Genomic DNA, 25,114 nt, shown 5'->3' with positions numbered 1-25,114 from the left:
TTTGTTTACCTGTTTAATAGCTTGATGGTACTCGGGGACATTCCTCTCCAAGAAGCCAGGTTCTGTTCGACTTGCATGGAAAAGGCATATCCACATGACAATGTTGAGAGTAATGAAAATGATATGAAGTGTTTCAAGATCATAAAATGTTAGTGGCAAACACTGTAATAAAAAAATTTAAAAAAAAAAAAAAGTTGTGAAATTTAAACAAAAGTAAAATAGCATTAAAAAATACTTTCAAAGTAAAATGTTTCTGTATATATATAAAGGAATTATAAATTAAAAAAAAAAAAAAAAAAAAAAAATGTTTAATTGTCCGGTAGGTACACAGTGAACAATTTGTAGCCAATTAAATATTTAAACTATCTATTTCTATCAGTATAATTTTAAATGGATATTTTATATTTATTTTAAAAGAGATATTTACATAAATTAATTAATTACATTGCATGAATAACATTGAATTCTTTACTAAAAGAGAAAAGGTCAACAATCAAAGTCAAACTAAATGAATTTTAAAAAGTACAATAAAATATCAGAGAATTAAAAGTAAAAGCATATAGTCTTTTAAATAAATTTATTTGCCTTTTTAATTCAATTTTGGAGGGAGTGTACAAAGATTGTTTTGTTTGTTTTTTTAACATTTTCTACACAAGAATTTTAATAATTTTTGAATATATTACTATTTTTAACATGACAATTTAGTTAGTATTGTTGTTTTTGCTCAAAACCACACATTTAAAAATATGTTAAAACAAATTAAAAATCAAAAGGTAAAAAAAATGGATAACTTTGGCAAAGATTAGGAAATAACTATAAAACAATAGCTATGATTGCTGATATAGAATCTATAATGATAAAATTTGCATAATGCAGGACAAGTTTTGGTGCTGGTTAACGGATCGATTTTTTTTAAGATATGGTTTTAATCAAAAACAGTACTTAATTTATTTGTTGACAAGAGTAATATATCCAAAATTTACGCAAAATTAATTGAATAGGAAATTATTTATAGTTAAAAATAATTTTTATGGAAAATTGGGGGAAATAATTTTTCTGTAGATGTGAAGATCTTGAAAATTGTGAATAAAGGGAACTTTGCTTGGGCCCTATGTACTGCTCATAACTTGCCCTACGTGTGAATACATTTTATGTAAAATGTTTAGACCAAAATTTGTCCGAGTAATTTCGTAGAGATCGCAGGTCAATTTTTTTTTAACTTTGATGCCAATTTTGACCCCTTAACATTTATTATTTTGGTCTCAAATAAAATAAAGTTTTACTCATGTTCAAGTTACTTACATCTAAAATTTCAGACACACAGACAGACACTTTCACAGATATATAGATAGATTACTGTTTTCGACATGACAATTAGGTACTGTTGTTTTTGCTTAAAACTACACATTTAAAAAAATCTCAGGGTTCATACATATTTCCAATGTCCATTATCAAGAACTTTTTACATGTCTCCAGAGAAAAGTTAATATATACAAAATAATATACTAAACCAAAAATCTAATATTCAAATTAATATTTAGAAATATTTTAACAGTATTTAACATATATGGTTGAGAAGCATCGCATTGTAGATTTTTGCTGCAATTGGAGTGAGTGTTATTCCTCTGTAGTTGCTTGGTATGCTTAGGTCACCCTTCTTGGGGAAGGAAGTATGCATCCTTCCCTCCATATATTAATAATTTTTTTGCTTATATACAGAATTGCATGTATTAAGAAGTATGTCATTGAAACCACCTGTCTTCCATACTTCAGGAGGTATGTTATCTAAGCCTGCAGTTTTACGATTCTTGGTCTTCTTTAGTACATTTAGAAGTTCCTCCATTGTAAAATCACCCTTCTCAATATCGAGTTCCTGTACAACAATCGACTGGATTGGTTGGTCTGTCACTTCTGGTTTGTTTCCGAGTAGCTTTTCAAAAAGTGCTTTTCATTTCGAACATGCATTTTCCGGAGTGTTTGCCTTTAACTTAGCTTTGGCAGGTCGTTTGCACCCAGATATCTCATTTACTACTTGCCAAGCCAGATAGGATTGTTTGTTATCTGCTGCATTCTGGATTCGATCTATTTGTTCTTGAACATACTTCTGTTGTTCTGATAGGTACATCATACTAAGCTCTGGAAGTGCTTGCTTCCTTAATTTTGTATTCTGTTGAGTGGGGTATTTATGTTGCTTTTTGATTATGTTTTTTAACTTTTCTCGTTTTAATATTATTTTATCATTTTCCCACAGTACTTTTCGCTTTACCTTGGGCTTCAGAGGTATACACTTCTTGGTGCGATCTAATGAAGTTTTCATAGATGGTATTAGCAGTTGGTTCCTGCTCTTGTGCTTGTAAAGCATCAAATCTGTTTTGCAGTTCGAAGTTGAATCTCTGATCTGATTGTCGTGTGACAACGTTGACCATTTGTAGGGCTGTCTAGATGATTTTTTTTAGTTTTGTTCGCTCGTAGGCTTAACTTCAATTTAGAGGTTACAATCCTATGATACTCTATGATACACTATAATTGGGATGCCATCAGGACCAGTTGCTTTACTAGGTTCTTGATTAGCTTGGCGACCTCATGCACGGATATTTGTATGTTACCTAGCTTGTTCTGTGTTATAGGAGGAAATATGGGGAGTTGATGGCCTTCGTCGCATAGGGTAGAATTAGCTGCAAAGTTCTTTGCAAATAGTTTGGCCTTGTCTGACGCTGACGAGATAACCTCTGGTCCATTGATAATGGTTGGGATAGAACGCACACTTTGTTCAGGATCCTATTTGTTATTTGCCAAAACTGGTGGGAACCAAGCCGCTGATCAGCTACCTTGGATTTAACAGACTGGGCATATAGCTCTCTTGCATTTTTTATAACTCTTTTACAGTGGTTGCTGGCATTCCTGAAAGCAGCTTTAGTCTTAGTGCATCTATTACGTTGGTAGCTATGGAAAAAGTGATTTCTGCGCGCGATAGCAGCAGCACATTCTGGGGAGAACCATGGCTGGCTGTTAGGTTTTTGTTGGAATTTTTTAGATTGTATGAATTGGTCTATGCCTACAATTAACCATTCGGTCAGATCTGATACTATAGAGGACACTTCCTTTTTAAACATGGAGTGCAGAGGTAAATCAGATATGAATGTACGGAAGCTATCCCGGTCAGCCATAGAATATCGGTATACAGTACGGTGGAGGGGTACGTCTGGGGGCTTCTTACATTTCATTTTTATCTTAACTGATACGACGGAGTGGTCGGAGGATCCTAGAGGAGAATGAAGGAACATGAACATAGCTAAGGGGAAGTTGAGAGAAAAAGGTCTAGGAGGCTTGCATATTGACCGGGTGTATCGGGCACACGGGTGGGTTCACAATCTGAGTGAGGTCATAAGCAATGGCAAAATCATGACAAAACCTCCCCTCATCATCTGTCTTATTTGTATGGGTCAGCCATTCCACGTTATGGACGTTGAAGTTACCACAGATGTGGATGTTAGCCGAGGGATGTGAAGACAGTATGAGGTCTATTTTCTCAGATATGCTCTTGAAGATAGTAACTCCGCTGTTGTGGGGCCTATAGAGGGCAAATATAAATGCAGTGGTGTTAGCAAGTGCAACCCTGAAGCACATATAGGGTAAATTAGGATCTTCTCTAGAGATATCCCTGCCACACGGGAAGCCATCCTTAATGTAGGCACATATTCCATGCCCATGGCGATCTTGGGTGTCAGATTTAGCTGTTAAATTAGAGTATCCGTTAATCATGAACTCATCTAGGGAAGTGGTCGGCCCTATTCCAGTTTCACTTAGAAATAATATGTCCGGTTTCGTCTCCTGTAATTGGGTTTCAACCTTTGGAAGGTTGGAACGTAGACCCCTGATGTTGGAGAAGGAGACCTGGTAATAGGGGTCTACGTTGGAAGATGGGGTTCTAGGTTTAATTGAGTTGTATATATACATATATACACATATACATACACATATATACATACATATATATACACATATACACATACGTATACACACACACATACATACATACACACACACACATATATATACATATATACACACACATACATACACACACACATACATACATACACACACACACACACACACATTTTCTGAAGATTTCCTGCAGTTTCTTTTGATGAGATGTGGCTTATCTGAAAGACCTCTGGCCATTTGCTGTAAGAATCAACTAGCATGAGATAATTTTGTCCATTCATGGTCCTGCAAAATGTATGTGCAGTTGTGACCAAGGAATTTCTGGAGTTGGCCATGAATGTTATGTAATTTTTTTTTGGGGGGGGGGGGGGCTTTGCGAGTTGATATTCGGAGCAACTACTGACATGTTCCTCTAATTGTTTGTCCATACTTGGCCAATATACATTGGCACGGGTCAAGTCTTTCATCCGATTAATTCCTTGATGTATCTGGTGAAGTTGAGGATTATTTATAAAATTAGATGGAGCAACAACACGTTCAGCAAAAAGAAGAATTCCATTAGTTTCAGACAAAGAATTTCTTCACTGAAAAAATGGTTGAAGTTGCTGATCAGTACACTTATTAGGTCAGCCGATAGAGTGGAACTGCTGAACTTTTTGTAGTAGTGGGTCTGCGGCTGTAGCCCTCTGGATCATCTCCGATGTGACCGGTAGTACCCAAACTGTGGAAACAAGTCCAGAGACAACTTCAGGTTCTACAGATACAGCAGCGATGGCACTGTCTTCTATAGCTTTTTGATGAGACGAGATGAGTCTGGATAACGCATCTGCTTGGCCAATTTTGCTGCCTGGTTGGTATTTTATGGAGAAATCATAATCCAACAGCATAGTTACCCATATTTGTAAGCGATTTGCTGTATAAACAGGAATTCCTTTCTTTGAACCAAAAATGCTTGTTAGAGGCTTGTGGTCTGTGATCAGATCAAAATGATGGCCGTATAGCATTTTGTGAAATCTTTTTACAGCATAGATAATCGCTAGAGCCTCTTTCTCAATTTGGCTGTATTTTCGTTCAGTGGGTGTCAATAATTTTGATGCATATGCAATGGCTTTTTCACTTCCATCAGGAAAAATATGTGATATTACTGCTCCAACTTCATAGTCTAAAGCATCCGTCACAACAGTAATGTCTAATGATGGATTATAGTGTGTAAGCAATAGGTTTGAGTGAAGAAATGATTTTATTTTTTCAAATAATTCTTTGCATGTACTTGACCAGTTCCATTTAGTATCTTTTTATAAAAGATACTTAAGAGGTCCACGTAATCTGGCTTACAAGGCCCAGAAAGGATTGTAGTGTTGAAACATCCCTTGGAGGTGGCATGTGTTTTATGGCTTGAATGTTATCTGGATCTGGTTTTCCACCATTTTTGTCAAATAAAAATCCAAGGTATTTCACAGAAGTTTGGAAAAATTTTCATTTGTCAGATTTTAAGTGAAATCCATATTGTTGAATTCAATCCAGCACAGAAGTCAAGTGATGCAGAAGTTCCTGTTGAGATGTGCTTGTAACCATCAATGATGTCATCAATGTAGGCAGAAACTTCTGGCAATCCTGTGAGAATTGCATCCATGGTTTGTTAGAATATAGCCGGGGCTGATTTGACCCCAAACGGAAGACGATTGAAACGAAATAATCCCTTGTGGGTGTCAATAGTGAGAAGATTTTTGGAATCTTCAATTTCCATTTGTAAATATGCATCTGCAAAACAAGTTCCACCATTGACTTTTGAGAACAAATCATCTGGTACAGGTAGTGGATACTGCTGTCTCCAGTGCATCGTTTAATCCTGTGGAAAAATCCGCACACAGACGTACCTTGCCATTAGCCTTCTTCACAATAACAATAGGTGCTGCCCAGGATGAGTAGTTTGTAGGTTGGATTACTCCAGCTTGTTGAAGGCGGTCCAATTCTTTTTCCACTGTAGCTAAAGCTGTGTATGGTACAGGACGCTTTGGTCTAAAAACTGGCTTTGCATCAGACTTCAGTTTTAAAGTTGCTTGGATTTTCGTACAGAATCCAAGACCTTCTTGAAAAACGTTGCTGAACTTCGTTTTAAGAAGTTTCTTAAAACAAGTTTCAACATCTACATTAACATTGAAAGAATTGAAAATTGTATTAAGTGGAACATTGAAAAGATCAAGTTCCTCGAAATCCAAACCAAGGAGATTCAGGATTGATGAATCAAAAACATAGCATATCCCTGAAAAATTTTTTTCTTTGAAAGAGACACTGCATGTTAACTCATCAGTTAGTTGTATTTGTTTCCATATGCACTGCAAGAAACATGCTTAGTATTTTTAAGCATTGGTTTTCCTAATAACTCCCGTGTTGACTGAAATCAGTTGACACATGTGTACATGTGTCTTTTAAAAGGGCAAAAACGCACATAATGCTTATCACCACATGACCAACAGGGTGTTGGCGGCTTTTTATTCTTTCCAGTCGCAAATTTTTGTACAGATTTTAAACTGGAAACAGATGGAATAGCAAAACGTTGTCGCGCCATGGCAGTGTCCCGTTTAAGATTTATCAATCATTGACATTCTATGGTCAGAATTTGCACTGTCATTTTTTTGTCTTTATTTAATACTAGCAGGGGTACCCGGCATTGCCCGGGTGTTTGTATGTGTGTGTGGTGTTAAATAAATAGGATCTAACCCGAAGCCCTGGGGCGAAGTTTGAAAATAAAATCGGCCAGCCAGAATGAGTTAGTGAAAGATTTTTTAACTTATTTAAGTAAGAACCAAATTGACAGGTGCGTGCCTGGAAGTCGTCGAGCGTTACGACGACGACGTAGGTTTGTTTGTTATAAGCGAAGTAAAAAAAAGAAAACGTCTTAATTAAGCGGTAATCAAAACATCGAAAAAAAAAAAAAAAACTAACATAAGGCAAATGAACGATGAAAACAGAAAACGAACACGTGAAAAATGGCTTAAATAAGACTGTTTCGATATTAAAATTTAAAAAATCGGTGGGTACCCGGGTGTTTTTGAGTGTCTGGTCGGGGGTGGATAAGCGAAGTAAAAAAAAAAAAAAAAAAAAAAAAAAAAAAAAAAAATAGAAAAACAAACGTTACGTGAAAATAAATAACACTGGTTTAATATTTAAATAACACTGGTTTAATATTTAAATTTAAAAAATCGAAAAATCTCACACCACGATTCGAACCCAAAACGTTTAGATAATAAAACGCGCTAATCGACTGAGCTAACGCGACGTACTTGAAATTTGTTCAGTTTTTCAACTATTTAACGTAAATAAGGTCATGACGTCATCTGGCGCATGCGTAGAACCACTCATCATCACGAGAAGACCATTTTTGTTGACCCCCCCCCTGTCGAAAATTGTTGATTTTGGGGTGAAAAAAATGAACATTTTTGGCCAATTTTTCAATATTTTTCGAGCGAAGGATGGGGTTTCGATATGATACCGAGTTTGTGAATTTTCGTTGTGTCTGTCGAAAGTTTTTAATAGACACACATACATTTTCGCTTTTATATATATATAGATAGACAGTAAATGTGTGCGCACATCAGCGTCTGCTGGAGATTGTAGCCCTGCGATAAAAATAAGGCATTTAAACTGGTCCTCTGTGAGTGATTTCAGTCGAAAATGTTCACACTCCAGCATATTTGATAAAATCGTCATTAACACGTTTCGTCAACTTCAAACAATTGTATCAGATATTAAACAATGATGATGGCTCACCAAAAATGTCCGTTAATTGGGCTACTGTTTCGTTAAATATGAAATTCTCTGGTTTCTTTGGTAGAATGAAGTTTACATAACATTCATATTCAATAGAACCCAGATGTTTTCTAAGCAACAACTGTCTTTTCCAGTCGGTTTTTTTTTTTTTTTTTTTTTAAAAACATTTTTAAACATATTTTTCCATCGGTCAAACAAAACGGAAAATGTCTGTTTTAATTTCCGATTGAATTGAAAATCGATCATAGAATTTATAATATTATTAAAGGAGTTACTTACAGTTGACGAAGCCAATTTTGTCTGAAATTGAAACGTTAATGTTTCTATTAATTTGTTTTGTGCCTCAAGAAATTGTTTTTGCTGACTTCTAAGTATCCTTTCCAGTAAATTTGAATCCATGACGAAGAAATAATGCAGTTGTTTTTTTTTTTGTTGTTTCTTTTTGTGCTGTACACAAAAGGGAGAATTTTTTTTCCGAAGAGACAAGTCCGTTTTTCTAATGAACCACATACATACGAAATGAAAATAATTTACACCCGTAGAATAAAGAGTTCAGTTCAAAATTCTGTACAGATTCCCAAGTTCATATAGAAAGTTCCCAAGTTTGAATAGGTGACATAAACTAGGTTGGAAGTTACATTTGTTGAAACATTGTGACAACATTGTATTGTTATACTAGATTGTATGTTGTAATGTCATATACGAAAATAAGAATAAGAGTCTAAATTGTGACAATGTAATTGTTTGAAATGAATATTTCTTACATATACAAATCAATTTGCAACTTAATAAAATAGTTTGGAAATTGTTGCTTATTTGATGGTACATTAAAGATAGTAACAGGAGGATTCCTATTATGATGTGGCAAATTGCAAGTTTGGAAGAGACCTACTATATTACAATATCTTGATATGAAGCATATGTTATTTTTGTAATCTAACCTCAGAATAAAGAAATAAAAGAACAAGAATTTTGAAAATCGTCAGAATTGGAGAATATAAAATTTAAATTATAAATATATCCTATCCACTGGGATGCTGATCAGGGCATTCTAGGAGCCAACAACTAATTATTTATGCTTTGAGAGACATAAAACTTACAGTAATGGACATGTAAAGTAAGGAAATGTATGTACACATGGAGGTGCATACAAGTGGAGATTTACAAATTGAGATCTTATTGGAGGTCAGTTTGAAAAAGGATGCAATAAATCAAAGTAATTACAGAAATGGTTGGCAGTTAATTTTAAAACAACCATTTGACAAAGAAATGATTTCATTAGTTAAAAGCTGGTTTGACCGATTTAGAGTTTGCTAATACAAAAAATAATAGAGTTTGCTAATACAAAAAATAATAGAGTTTGCTAATACAAAAAATTAAAAGATGTGTTGATGGAAGATGGAGGAATTGTTTAAGATGGCAAATATACACACAAAAAGCTGGGCTATGACAAAAAAATTACTAAACAATTGCTTCAGCTAGGTTAAGACTTTAGTGTTATTGTGTAAAGAAACAAGTGTTCACCTCATTGATGGAACAGTTGAAAGGGATATTAAATGGTCAGAATGACTGGTCAGTCTGACCATTTGTGGTTTTACTGGATGATGCCAAAGCTTTAAATATATTGAACATCAAAATGCTCAACTACAGACGAAATGCAGCTTCAGAAACCTAGTAAATATATTGAATATCACATATGCTCTTCATTATAGCTGCACGTGTGGCAACCATTGTTTGTATTATTGAATCAACAAATAGGAGACATATTGAAAAAGATAAAAGGAAACAATTTGTTAACCGTTCAAGGTTTTTCTTTTTTGAATAATCATAGTCGCCCCAAACAAGGCAAATTGCCACTGAGATGTAAGATGCCTATGAATTAGGGCCCATACCTACAGGAACACTAAGTAGGGATGTAAGTAGTTAGATATTTTTTCATATTACATTTAAACTTTTGCATATTAGTAGTCAGGGAAGCAGAAAATATGGAGGGATTTCTAAAGTCTAGCAGTTTGGTAGAAGGTTCTCTGACATGACTTTACAATTAAGGCATAGGATTCTGTTGCTCATCAGGTTAGTTAAGGGGGAACTACAAGTTCATGTGAGCACATTTCATTGCAAAACAAGCACAGGAATGTAACATTGAAGTAATGAGACATTGATATCCAAGGTAATGGCTAAACCCTTATAAAAATGAGCTCTAGTCTGCAGTTGAATGGGGAAATAAATGAATGGTGACATTTAATGCAACTAAGACAAAGCTCCATTCCTTTAACAATTATAAGAAACCTTTTCAACAACCAATTGTCATAGCTAACAGTACCCTACCTGAGAGTCAAATATTGAAACTCCTCAGCCTAACATTTACAGGTAATATGAATTGGAACAAATAGATTGAAGATACTCAAGAAAATTGGGTTCCCTCTACTGGGCCAGAAAACTTCTCAGATTTGCCAGTATCCGATATCTCTCCACAACCAGCCAATGCATGGAGTATTTTCATAACACCAATCACTAGCCAACCCTCTTAGAGTTCAAAAAAAAGATTCTCTAGTTTAATAGGCTGCACACTGTTCAAATGTTACAATGTTGCAGCACTTCACTGGAATGTACTTGAACTTGCTGCTCTGGTGACCCCTCCCCCCAATCCCTTTACTGTAGTGATCACCAGGTGCAAGAAGCCATTTAATACTTTCTTCCAATTGCCTTTGGAATTATCTCCATGCTTCTTGTTTTACTCACTGTACCAACATGCAGAAAATTAAACATCTCACTGCACAACTCCCCACGTAAAGTGCCTCTATAAATCTGTCCCCTATTTCACATTAACCCCTTATGTCTTAGTGGCAATTTGTGTCTTGTTTGAGGTAAATTAAAGTTAGAAAATAATATAGAAACATTTAAACTTTTTTTTTTCAGTACATCAAAACTGAAATTTTAGTCTGAAATGAAAATACAAAATAAGTTTCTCCATGATATAAGAATTATTCCAAAATGTTAAACATAAAATGAAATAAACTGAGAAGTCTTTAAAATATTAGTTTCAACTCATACGGAAAAAAATATTACATTTAAAATTACCATAAGAAATTCATAAATTTTTCAAGTCAGATTATGAAACATTTTTAAGTTCATATTCTCAAATTGTGCTGGCAATAAATTGAATTATAACTTATACATTGTAGACAAAGTCTTGGAAAGTACATATAGAAACTAGACATGCATAAACTTATATTGAAAAATAATGTCAACATTACTCACCTTAAACACATACATAGGATAGCCCCAAAATAGCAAACTGACCAATAAGAACAACAGTGGAGTTTTACTATTACCAGGAGGACCGAATAATATGGACCTGAAAATAATTTTTTTAAACAGTGAAAAAGATGATCCATTAAATAATAAAAAAGTCTTACATTTATAGTCAAAGTCATCAGCAACAGTCAGAGTGATTTATTTTAACAAATGCAGTAAAAAGAAAAAGGATTCCTTTATTTTGTGTCATAGTAATAATGAAAATTATTTGATCAATTATCAAAAAAAGATATATTCTTTAAATGACAATTATCTTTACATGATCACTTTTGTGTTGAAACTCGTTTTTCTCAACTGCACTTTTTTTAGCCATATTGTTAATAACACTTTGATTTTTAGCCGTATTGTTAATAACACTTTGATTTGTAGCCATATTGGCTGAAAATCAAAGTGTTGTTAACAACTTTCACCTCAACCACTTAACAAATCAGCTGGATCCATGAAGTGAAGATTTCCACATGCCTTTAGTATTGGTTAGAAATACTCCAAAAAAGATAGTGAAAAAAGTCACAAGATTTGTAATCATTTCTCTTTGCTATGTTTTTTTTTTCAACAACAGATAGCTGTTTGAATCTAATATTTTAATTTAGCAAGATAATTACACTTCAATAAGACTGTTGAAAAAAAAATTCAAGAACAAAAACTCAAAGAACTTGTTTTTTAACAGGTTATTACTTCAGCAAAGAATAAGTCAAGAATTACAGCAATTGTATATGTCGATTGTGAGAAATTTTGTAATCATAAAGTTAAAATTTCCTCTATTTCATTGGCAAGTATAGCTTTTTATCTAAAAGTTGCATATGCATTTATTTCAGTCACTTGCTTCAAGAAAAGATGATTTTATTTGTTCACTTTCAACAATGTTTATATATTATTCAGTCTCCAGTTCTTTCTGCTTAGTATAATAGTAGGAGGTAGTAATTTAGCATAATAGTAGGAGGTAGTAATTTAGCATAATAGTAGGAGGTAGTAATTTTGCACTATCGGTACTAAGTCCTAATGCTTTGATTCAGAACACTGTCACAATATTCAGAACTCTCGGAGGACACTTCAGAATGGGCATTAGAATTATTCACTTTAAATCAATGTACTATCTTTACATATGTGGCTCTTCATGAAATGGCAAGAAACTTTTTTTCTTTTTTTTTTACATGGGGGTCACCACTTATCAAGGCCTGAAGGCCACTCAGGGATAAGGGTTATTGCGTGTACAGTAATCAATGATATATTATTGTAGTAATCATTAGAATTGGGGGTTTTGATAGAGGTGTCTTAATTAGGTGGGCGGTTTGTCAAGAGTTTATGTTGGACTTGAAGACGTCCAAGTTGTAGTCAGGTGGGAAATAGGCAAGCAGCAGAGAGTTCCACTGGCGTACAATTCTAAGAAAGAAGCTTTGCTCATGGAATCTACGTTTGGATTTAGGCACAGATAAAGAGTGGGGAAAATTATTGACAGTAGTTTCAACCACATGGGTGTTTCTCGTGAAAGATTGGCGAGGGGGGACCAGAGATTGGAGCTCAGACGAGCACCTGCCATGGAAATAACGATAAAACAAAGACAGGCTCGCAACGTCTTTTCTGTGGGAGAGAGGTTGCAGGGTAGAGAAAAGGGCATCCCCCACTAAACCACGAAGTCTATTTTGTACTCTGTCAAGGTAGGATAGGCTGTTTTTAGCAGCTCCTGCCCAGATGTGGCAGCAGTACTCCATCCTTGGACGTACTTAGCTTTTATACAGATAGAGAATTGCATTAGTAGTGAGATATCTTCTGGAGCGGTAGAAGGATCCCACCATTTTCCCAGCATACCTGACAACAGATTTGATGTACGCGTTCCATTTCAGATCAGGAGTAAAGGTCAAGCCCAGAAGCTTGTCAAAACATGGAGCCTCTCCAAGACGAGAGCCATCCATTTCAATTCATGCCAAACGGGGATCAGAGCATTGATGATGTAAAGATAGAAGCTTGGTTTTGGATGCATTAAAAGTGACCAGCCACCTCTTCCCCCATTGTACCACGCGCTCAAGATCAGAGGAGAGAGAATTAGAGAGAACTTTGTCATTTACAGTCTTTGATGTGTTGCCATAAATGGTCATGTCATCAGCATAGATGTCAACGAATGATTTAAGTATGTGTTTTGGGAGATCATTGATGTAGATCAGGAAGAGAGTTGGGCCCAGGATGGACCCCTGGGGGACTCCAGCATTAATACTGTGATTTCTGCCGATCAACCACTACTCTTATGAACCTATCGGAGAGAAATGATTTAATGATTGAGAAAACATTTCCAGTAATATCGTAGCTGGAAATCTTGTGAAGTAGGCCCTTATGCCATACTTTATCGAAGGCCTTCGATATGTCAAGAGCAATTGCCCTGGAAAGGAAACCTTTGTCAAAAGATTCACTAATCCTATGTGATAACCGTTAGCACATCTGCTGTAGATCTTGCAGAGCGGAAACCATATTGCATGTCATTAAGAAGGTTGTTTCTGTTGAGGTGGTTGACTACTTCTTTATTTAATATGGATTCCAACAACTTACTCATGACACACAGGAGACTTATTGGTCTGTACTGAGAGGGAGATAACTTTTAACCTGAATTCTTAAATACAGGGCATACTGAGGAGGTTTTCCAGGGTGTTGGAAAGCACTTCTCCTTAAGGCAACGCTTAAACAGTTTTGTAAATATGGGGGCAAGTTCTGGTTGGAGATTTTTCAGCACCATAACATGAATGCCATCAGGGCCAGTTGCTTTATTGGAATCAAGGTTCTTGATTAGCTTGGCGACCTCATGCACGGATATTTGTATGTTGCATAGCGTGTTGTCTGTTATAGGAGGAAATACAGGGAGTTGATGGTCATTGTCGGATAGGGTAGAATTAGCTTCAAAGTTCTTGGCAAATAATCTGGCCTTGTTTGATGCTGACGAGATGACCTCAGGTCCATTGATGATAGTTGGGATAGAACGCACGCTTCTGTTCAAGATCCTGTTTGCTATTTGCCAGAACTGGTGGGAACCAAGCTGCTGCTCAGCTACTTTGGATTTAACAGACTGGGCATATAGCTCTCTTGCATTTTTTATTACTCTTTTACAGTGGTTGCTGGCAGTCCTGAAAGCAGCTTTAGTCTCAGTACATCTATTACGTTGGTAGCTATGGAAAAAGTGATTTCTGTGCGCGATGGTAGCAGCACATTCAGGGGGGAACCATGGCTGGATGTTAGGTTTTTGTTGGAATTTTTTGGATGATATGAATCGGTCTATGCCTACAATTAACCATTCGGTCAGGTCCTCTACTATAGAGGACACATCCTTTTCAAACATGGAATGCAGAGGTAGGTCAGATATGAATGCACGGAAGCTATCCCAGTCAGCCATAGAGTATCGATATGCAGTACGGTGGAGAGGTACGTCTGAAGACTTATTACATTTCATTTTTATCTCAACTGCTACAACAGAGTGGTCAGAGGATCGCAGAGGAGATAGAACGGAACATGAACACAGCTCAGGGGAAGTTGTGAGGAAAAGGTCTAGAAAGCTTGCATATTGACCGGGTGTATCGGGCACACGGGTGGGTTCGTGAACAATCTGAGTGAGGTCATAGGCAATGGCAAAATCATGACAAAACCTCCCCTCGTCATCGGTTTTATTTGAGTGGGTCAGCCATTCCACATTATGGACATTGAAGTCACCGCAAATGTGAATATTAGCCGAAGGATGAGCAGACATGATGTGGTGAATTTTCTCAGATATGCTCTTTAGGATAGTAACCCCACTGTTGTGGGGGCGATAGAGGGCAAATATAAATGCAGTGGTGTAAGCTAGTGCAACCCGAAAGCACATATAAGGTAAATTAGGGTCTTCTCTCGAGATATCCCTACCACATGGAAAGCCATCTTTGATGTAAGCACATATTCCATGCCCATGGCGATCTTGGGAGTCAGATTTAGATGTTAAGTTGGAGTATCCTTTAATTATGAATTCGTCTAGAGAAGTGGTTGGCCCGATGACAGTTTCACTTAAAAAGAATATGTCCAGTTTTGTCTCCTGTAATTGTGTTTCAACCTCTGCAAGGTTGGGACGTACACCCCTTATGTTGGAGAAGGAGACCTGGTAGTAGGTGTCTATATTGGTGGATGGGGTTCTAGGTTTATTCGTGTTTCTTTTTTGGAGATTTGTCATGATTGAGGTTTTGGGGTTTGTGGAAGAGTTCGGTAGACTTGGTTGGAGCAGGACAGAGAGGGAAAATAAGAGAAAAAAAAGAAATTTTTTTTTTTGTGGCACATAAGGTAAAGCCGTAACAATTACCCACTAGTATGGCATCAAGAGGCTCTACCAGAAACTACTGTATGGTCCACAATCCATTCACCAAATGGCAATACAGCAGCCCCGGTACTTTGCACCTGTTGATAGGACAGCCTCCTTAGTGGTTAATCCAAGGTTCGAGTCCCTGACTATCAGGCGGGTAACGTCAGCCCAAATGTTTGTTATTTGTATACAAATATGTATTAGCTTAGACGAAATGATAAACTATAAAAACGTATTAATGTAGTAATACTCATCAACCATAAAAGGCTTTGGATAATTATATTTCAAGGTAGTTCTAAAACAGTCATATTTTAAAAACCAAAATAGTTTAAGTCATCAATATTACGACCATATCCTTTCCCACCCATGTAGATTATATAATGTAATTCACATGTAGATTAAATAATAATCTACATGATCTATTTAAAGAGTTTTTAAGAAAGTAATGATAAAAATGTTAACACTATGCAACATCCATTTTGCATCAGTATTTTTTTTTTTTTTTTTACCGAAAGTGCTTAAAAATCTGATACATCTCCCCTATGAGAAACTTTGTCATGAAATTTGAAAAAAACAATCAGAAAAAAACACAAATCTCAGTTATCGGTCCATTCGTTTTTTGTTATCTTAAAAATAAAACTTCAGCATGACGTATATCAAATATCTTTAAATAGTTTTTGTACTAATAAATAAAATGTTTTAATTATTTTTATATATTAAAATGATAATTCTATGTTGATTTCTCTTTTTTAATTAGCTTCTCCCCAAAATATTGAAAAAATATATTGAAAAACCCATTTTCAGCAAAAGTAAACAATTTCCAGCAGTCACTGTTGGCTGTTTCTTTTAAAGCAACAAGTAATGCGGTTTGTAATTCTTTTATAAAATAGATGTTCATTCAAGAAAAATTGTTTTTTAATATACTTAATTTTACAATTTTAATTGTAGTTATTACTACAATTAAAATTGACTTTCTAGCTGAAAAAAAAATTAAAGATTCAAGCCCCTTATCATAGAAACGAAGAAAGAATGCACAGGATTTATCTCTCAGAAAAATAAATTGATTAACTGCCCTAAAATGCTTAAATACCCTAGACATGGTGGATTATTTTACATCAAGTTTATGTGAAACTAATTCCCAACTCCAAAATAATTGTTTTTTTGTTTTTTCTTTCTGTCAAGTTTTCAGGGTGGTTGTACATAATTGCGCCAAGTCTTGACACTAACTCCTACAAAGACCTTAAAATAACTTTATCATCTTAATAGAAAAAAAAAAAAAACTCAGTTTATTTCCCATAGGAAAAAAAAAATGGTTAACTGCTCTAAAACATTAGAAAGGCCTTAAAATCTAAGATTATTTTATATTAAATTTTTATACTAAATTTATATTTTTTAGGTAAATCAAATAATATATATAAAAAATTTATTTTTATTTATTTATCTATTTTTTTATTTTTTTTAAAAACGTTTTTCAGTTTATTAAAACTGAAATTTTAGTTTGAAATGAAAATAAAAAATAACAGTTACTCCAGGATATAAGAATTATTCCAAAATACTAAACATGAAATGAAATAAACTGGTAAGTCTTTAAAATATTAGTTTCCACTCGTACAGAAAAAAATGTTACATTTAAAATTACCAAAATTCATCAATTTGTTCAATTAGATTATAAAACATTTTTTATTCTCAGATTGTGCTGTAAAAATTGAATTATAACTTATACATTGTAGACAGTCTCAAAAAAATGCATATAGAAACTAGACATGCATGAAATTATATTGAAAAATAACTTCATCTTACTTGAAAGAAATAATCATACTGCTAAAGTAAATTAACATACAAATGTATATAGATTTGTGCATGTGAAGAACACCAGTTTAAATCGACCTATGATTAACAAGTTCTTATTTCTTCCAATTTTAACCCCTTAACCATTTTAACCAGCTAAATACCCATAAAAATGGTTCACAAAAAAAAAACGCAATTATTTGAGCCACCTAGTGCCGCTTTCATTTCAAAGATACAGTTTGGAAAAAAATGGAGACAGAAAGACAAGCATAGTGAGTTTTATAAATGAGATTTATGTGAAACTAATCCTCTACTCTAAATTCTAAAATACTTGTTTTTATTATTATTTTTTTTCTTTCTGCCAAGTTTTTAGGTTGTTCACATTTAATTGCCCTTAGCCCACTAGCTCAAAGTCATACTAGCAAGCCCCCTACCTTCCACACCATACATAATAGTCTTAAAGAAAAATAAATACACAGGATTTACCTCTCATAGAAAGAAAAACATTGGCTAACTGCCCTAAAATACCAGATTATTCTAAAATATCTTTTTTGTTGACTAAATTTTTTAGGGTGTTCACACAGGATTGCCTAAAAAACTCTCAGTGTTGAGATTGGGGGAAAGATGTCAGTCTACAATAATACCAAAGAAATATTGCAATACATTAATTTTTTAAAAAGTCCTAGTATTAGATTTCAGTTTCTTGTACATAAAATGCAATAAAATTCAACTTTGAGTTCCTTATTTTTTTTTATTATTTTACATTTTAAGCTATTGCAACATACAGATTACTTGAAAACCATTAAATTTTTAAAAAATATATTAAGAAAAGATTTAACTTTTGATCATCACAATTCTATTATTTAACAATATTGAAATAAGTATAACTTAATTTATATAATTTGCAATATTTATGTTTGTTTTGTGAAATATTAATAAATTTTTAGGAAATTTGTTACAAAAACACTTTAATAAATATCTTCATTGGAAAAAAATGTTTTTTAACAACAAAAGTCTTTATTAGAAAATTATTTGTTTTGTTAATAAGTGTACTTTGTAACAACTAATATTGGTTCAATTTTGGAAATATGAAACGTTAAATTTGCTTCAATGTTGAATAAAATTGATTGTTGGTTTAAACAACATTTTTGTGCAAGCATAAAATTCTAATTTATTTTACAATTTGATATAAAATCCAAAATTTATGTCAAATTCTAACATAAAATGTCAGCATTTTCATTAATAATGAATTATCTAAGTTTTATTTTTAAATTCCTTATATTTTTTTCATGGAAATCACTCCAGACGAAGCATGAAGCCATTTGATGTAAGGAGCTAACAAGAACAAAAACTGATTATTGCAAAGAGAATCTCATGAAGAAAAGGGACACAACTACAATTGAAAGGTAGGAGCTGAGTCTTTACAAAATTAAACAAAACAAGTCATTTCATATAGACGATGGGCCAGCCACAATTTTTGTGTCATTCCGTCGACGCACAAACTATATGAAAAAATTTCACTTGATTCGGAGACATTCGATATCGTAGAGTCTAAATCTAGAAAGATCTCTAGGTGAACGATGCGCATTTTTTTTTTTATATTTTGCAATTTAATTTGATTATTTTATTGCAAAAGTTGAGCGTAAAAAATCATGTAAGGGAGGTAATCATTTAGTAAATATGTCTTTTCGGTCAATAGTTACCTCCCTTAGTTTAAAAATTCACCAAATCGTGTTGTCAATAAATTTAATTTGGAATAAAGATATAATATGTATGTGTGTGCATGCGTGTTTGTGCATGTTTTGTTTTTTTTGTTAATTCTTTTATTAATTAAGCATAACTAATACAATTTATTTAATAATACTCATGACCATGAGTTTTGCAGTTGTTTTAAAATAATTCCAGGTAGAAATAAATTATATTTAAAATTTCCTCAGCTATTAAAATATGACACTAATTGGTGTCATGAATGCATGCAGCGAGGTGCATATTGCGGTGAGAGGGGTGTTTGACCGGACGGGATAGAGAAAGAGAGGGCAGAAGAGGGGGTGTTTGACCGGACGGGATAGAGGAAGAGAGGGCAGAAGAAGGGGTGTTGATGTCTGATTGGGACAAAACAGAAATGTCTATGGGATTTTGTCAGAAAGAGAAAAAAAAACAAATAAATTGTTTTATCTCATTGTCGTCATATATCTGTTAACATGAAAGGTTGTTTTTAAAACCTCTGTTGAGGTTTGAAGAGATCCAGAGATTCTTGGCTGATTAAGGCTGACAGCTTAGAATGGAGGTTAAGGAGAGAGGGTCGCTGCTGGGCGTTGTTTGACCTAGGGTGACTAATCACTCCTAATTTGATAAGTAAAAACCGCAGTACAAATTAATAGGATAAGAGAGAGAGAGAGGGGTGCTGAGTGGACGGGACAAAGGGTAAGCTCTAAGAGGAAGAAGAGAAGGGGTGTTTGTAACCACTCTCTGAAGGAGAGGTAGGGAAAAAGGGGTTGGATTTAGAAAAAGGAATTCTAAAAAGAGTAGAGTCGAAGCCAGCAAACTGAACGGCTGGGCTAGTCAAGCGCTCCCGATTTGAGAGCCCTCAGGGCCTGATTTTATGTTAACTAGCCTGTGTTAATGGGAAATCTGTGACTTTGCTGGTCTGGTCTTGCATCATTTCACTGCTATAGTCAGTCACCTCAATTTAGACAGTAGCTGTTATGAAGTAATGAATTAATAAATAGTGTGTTATTGTTATAAACTGGAGTTGTTTGTTTGTGGTGAGGACTCTTCATTTTGCAGCAAGCCATAAGAACCAGCGGAGTGATTGAGGTAACCGGAGACTACCTACACAGCGTAGGAGACGATTCGATCGAGAGGCAAAGCGCCCCACTATGAAAACACAGTGGGTGAAGATGATCAACAGGCCAACTTATGATGGGACAATGTACAATCGAAAGAACACCTGTCATATCGGGTGGAATCCGACGAGGTTAAAGACACCCGGTTTGGTTGGTGCAGGTATCAGTATCGTTATAAATGGTGCTGTGAGCCAGGATATCATATCTCTATGAGATGTCCACGAGCGAGTTACCACGAACACATATATAAATGGTGCCATTAAGCCAAAATAAAACCCTGAGAAGATATGGGATGTTTCAACAAAACAGAACAAAACAAAAAATGCTGAAAACTAGACACAAAGAATGCTAGACTTTGCAAAGAAAAGACGAAAAGAACAAAAAGAAATAATCATAATCATGAAAAAAAAACGTATACAAAGCAAAGATTGAAAAAGAAACAAACTCAAAAAGAAAAATAACAAAAATCTCGAACATGAAACGAAGACGAAGAAGGATGGCGGAAGGTAAGGACGGTTCATTTCTCCTTTTGTCTGTCTCAGTGTCACCTGGATTGGTAAAGTTTTTTTGTATTGCTTTGAGACATATTTGTAATGTATTGTTGATTTTCTTCCTCACCCCTCGAAGGAAATGGGTAAATCTGTATTTGTCTGAATCATGAGTCTAAAACAGTTGTATCCACAGGAATAGATATGGGAATATAGACAGAGGAAACAGGTCGATATATTGCTGTACGTATGCGCATATGTTGTCGTTGTACAAGCGAGCGAGAGAGAGAGAGTGGGGCAGAGAGATAAAGAAATGAGAAAAAGAAAAAGAGCAAGTTCCCTAAAAAGGCATAGCAGTAAATAGATTTAGCAGACATGGAAAAAGAGGAATGCAGTGAAGGGAGAAATGGTTAGAAAAGTCAACCCTTGAGTTAGGCTTAATGTTAAGGGGAATTAACGGCCGTGTGATTGTTTGAAAAAGAAGAGAAACAGAAACTAAAAATAATTAAGAAAAGAGATAAGAAAGAAAAGAGACAGCGGAAGTTAATAGCCTTAAGACAGAGTGAAATAAAGTTTGATTGTTTTTCGTAGTTCGGAGGTAAGCACGAAACGTGACGTTTTTTGTATATTTTTTAGAACCAGTATATTGCTGATCGACACATCATATATGTGAATCAATCAGCTTAATGTTAAAAGAAATTAATGGTCATGCGATTGGAAGGGACACAGAAAGGAAAGGGAGAAATGAATAAAGAAAAGAAAAGTGGAAGCGTTGTCGGCAGCTCCCGTTACTCTCGCTTCTCTTTATTTGTCACTCAGTCCTCATTTTTTTAATGAGTGATTTTTCTGACAAAGGGAGAAGAAAAAGCTGTATTCTAGGTTGGCAGTATTTTGCGTGAATAGTCGACAGGGATGGCAGAAATTTTCTGTTCTATGTCTATCCTTGTAGCCATGTCACTAGTAAGGGTGCTGAAGGTAAATGTTTTATCCGGGCTGACGTTATCCGCCTGATAGTCAAGGACCCAAACCTTGGATTAACCACTAAGGAGGTTGTCCTATCAGCAGGCGCAAAGTACTGGGGCTGCTGTATTGGCATTTGGTGAATGGATTCTGGACCATGCAGTAGTCTCATGTGGGGTCTCTCGATGCCATACTAGTGGGTAATTGTTACGGCTTTACCTTATCATGTGCTACAAAAAAAAAAAAAAAAAAAAAAAAATTCTTCGTTACTTTTCTCTCTTTGTTTTCCCTCTCTGTCCTGCTCTAAGCAAGTCTGACGACCTAGTCCACAAACTCCAAAATTCCATCATGACAAGTTTCAATAAAAAATACACGATTAAACCCGGATCTGAAACTTCCAACGTAGACCCCTACTACCATGTCTCCTTCTCCAACATCAGAGGTCTACGTTCTAACCTTCCAGAGGTTGAAGCCCAATTACAGGAGACTAAACCAGACCTTTTATTTTTAAGCGAAACTGGAATTGGACAGATTATTTCCCTAAATGAGTTCATAATTAAAGGATGCTCTAACCTAACTTCCAAATCTGACCCCCAAGATCGCCATGGGCATGGAATATGTGCCTATATAAAAGATGGCTTTCTGTGTGGTAGGGACATTTCCAGAAAAGATCCTAACTTACCCTATATGTGCTTCCGAGTAGCACTAGCTCACACTACGGAATTTATATTTACTCTCTATCGCCCCCATAACAGCGGAGTTACTATCTTTAAAAGCATATCTGAGAAAATTGATCAAGTTCTATCAGCATATCCTTCAGCTAACATTCACGTATGTGGAGACTTCAATGTTCACAATGTGGAATGGTTGACCCACTCAAACAAGACCGATGATGAGGGGAGATTCTGTCATGATTTCTTCATTGCTTATGACCTCACTCAGATTGTTCACGAACCCACCCGTGTGCCCGACAATGACGGCCAGCATGCAAGTCTCCTAGACCTTTTCCTCACAACTTGCCCTGAACTATATTCAGTTTCTGTTCTGTCTCCTCTTGGATCTTCCGACCACTCAGTTATATCAATTAAGATAAAAATGAAATGTAATAAGTCCTCAAACGTACCTCTCCATCGTACAGTATATCGAGACACTATGGCTGACTGGGATAGTTTCCGTACATTTATATCGGATCTTCCTCTGTGTTCCATGTTTAAAAAGGATGTGTCGTCTATAGTATCAGACCTGACAGAATGGTTAATTGTAGGTATAGACCATTTCATACCCTCAAAAAAGTTCCAGCAAAAACCTAACAGTCAGCCATGGTTTTCTCCAGAATGTGCTGCTGCTATTGCGCACAGAAATCACTTTTTCCACTGCTTCCAACGTAATAGATGTATGGAAACTAGTGTTGGGACGATTCCTAATTTTTATACGATTCCGATTCCAGGAAAATATTGATTAACGATTCCGATACCAAGTACGATTCCGAGGGAATTTATTGTTTTGAAATATACCAGGTAGTTTTATACTTATGGTCGGTAGTTCCCAAATATGTTCCCTAACTTTGGAAGAGATATTTTATGTCTACACCGTCGTGTTTTGGTTTAAATAAAATTATTATATAGCAAACTAAACGGAAAAATTAGCAAAATTTATTCTAGAGAAAATTTATTTTACTTAATTGGAATACAGAAAAAAAAACTCAAAGAAAATAGAATTTATCCTTCAGAGAAAAAACAAATAAAATAGAATTTATATAACAGAACAAAAACAAGAAAATTAGAGAATAAATACACACGATTCATTATTTTGGTCCTCATAATTAACAGATTTAATGAATTAAATAAAAAAAATATAGCGGAAGAGAAAGAAAATATATACTAATTAAATATAAAAAAGATAAATATTTAATTTAATAATTTATAAATGAACGTGCGTAATGAAAAAAAAAAACAATATACCACGTGACATGGCGCCGTAGATACAAAATAACCGGGTTTGTATTACTGTACACATAGATTCGAAAAAGTTGTCAAAAAACAAATATATAACAAACAAATATTATCAAAGGCAAGATAAGTTACTTTTCTACCAAACTGGATACATTTTTTTTGTTTTTATTCAATGTAACATGTTTATTCAGCTTGAAAAAGTGTTATAAATAATAAACTAGACAAAATACTATTAAAAAAAACACCGAATATATATCAAAATATGTTACGGTAACATATTGAGTGAGTTTCTAGCAGTATTTTGTATAGTTTATTATTTATAACATCTTTTCCCAAACTTACCGTGTTAAAGAGAGTGTCGAGCGCCATTTTGAATTTTCCAATACATCGGTAAACACTGTATGCTTTTCGAGCTGAATAAACATGTTACATTGAATAAAAACCCGAAAAATATATCCAGTTAGGTAGAAAAATAACTTATCTTGCTTTTGATAACATTTATTTGTTATATATGTGTTTTTTGACAACTTTTTCGAATCTATGTGTACAGTAATACAAACCCAACTATAAGTCCTTAGTAAAATTCTATTTATAAATACTTTTTAAAATGAAATTATTTAATTAATCGTAAATATTATTTAGACATAAAAATTAACTGATTACAAAACCTTTTAAAAATATATATATTAATTTCTTTTTCGTTCAGCAAAGAACTGTGCAAAACACTTAATTTTCAATTTAAAATTCTAGAAAAAAGATTATATTATTCTGCTTTTAATATAATCAAATTCAGGGTTTTATCTTTCTGGAGAAAAAAAAAATAATGGATTTTATTTCAATGAAATTAAAAAAAAAAAAAACTTGACTGAATTGAATTAATTACCCTTAAATTAACGAAGGGGTTATTTAATAACTTTAGGTTTGGAAGAGATAGGTATGGGGTCGATTTTTTTTAAACTTCAAAAGAAGCCGACTACTGTCAAAACTTTGCGAAATAATACAACGTGATCAATTTCATTTTAGAGATATTTCTTTCAAAAGCCTTCTTTTAAAAAAAGAAAAAAAAAGTATATTGTTCTATTAAACCTTTTACTGTTTAAATAATTTGACTTTGCTCGTTTTATTTTAAGAAAATATAAGTTGAAAAAGCATTTTCATTCAGTATTAGAAGATTTGTCAGTAAAAGAAAACAATCGCCAAAAAGATAAGCGTTTTTTTTATTTTTACTCGCAATGTAGAGCCCTGCATACTTCTTTTCAAGTTAACTCTTTTGTAGTTTTGATTACAATAGATCTGAATGAATGAACCTTGTAAGGGAGGGGCACTAAGCATTGCCCTGTTAATAATGAATTTCTTTGGTTTCTTTTTATTTCTCTCTTGCGGTTAGAAATATCAGGAATTTTTTTTCTTTTTTTCAACATCAGACTAAAAGAATCGTAATGAAGGAATCGGAAAATTAAGGTATTTTTTAACGATGCGATTCCGATACCTCCCAAAATACATGATTCTTACGATTAACGATTCCGATTCCGATTAATCATCCCACCACTAATGGAAACTAAAGCCGCTTTCAGGACTGCCAGCAACCATTGTAAGAAAGTAATAAAGAACGCAAGAGAGTTGTATGCTCAGTCCGTCAAATCCAAAGTAGCTGAGCAGCGGCTTGGTTCCCACCAGTTTTGGCAAATTGTAAACAGAATCCTGAACAGAAGCGTGTGCTCTATCCCAACTATCATCAAT

The 25,114-nt window shown here is 34.5% G+C and overlaps 1 protein-coding gene across 1 annotated transcript in view; it reads right to left on the bottom strand.

Moving 5' to 3' along the window:
• LOC145256819 (uncharacterized) overlaps positions 1 to 25,114 on the bottom strand; it is a 145,295-nt gene that overhangs the window by 17,766 nt on the left and 102,415 nt on the right. The window contains exons 5-6 of the mRNA XM_080115607.1: positions 10,981 to 11,077; positions 10 to 162 (exon numbers count right to left, since the gene is read on the bottom strand). Coding sequence (XP_079971733.1) covers positions 10 to 162; positions 10,981 to 11,077 — 250 coding nt within the window. The remainder of the gene's footprint in view (positions 1 to 9; positions 163 to 10,980; positions 11,078 to 25,114) is intronic.

Source organism: Euprymna scolopes, chromosome 3, assembly GCF_053919585.1.
Source record: "Euprymna scolopes isolate OS-2025 chromosome 3, ASM5391958v1, whole genome shotgun sequence".
In the NCBI taxonomy this organism is placed as follows: domain Eukaryota; kingdom Metazoa; phylum Mollusca; class Cephalopoda; order Sepiida; family Sepiolidae; genus Euprymna; species Euprymna scolopes.
The sequence above is the reverse complement of the archived record's forward strand: the minus strand, read 5'-3'. Positions and strand labels throughout refer to the sequence as shown.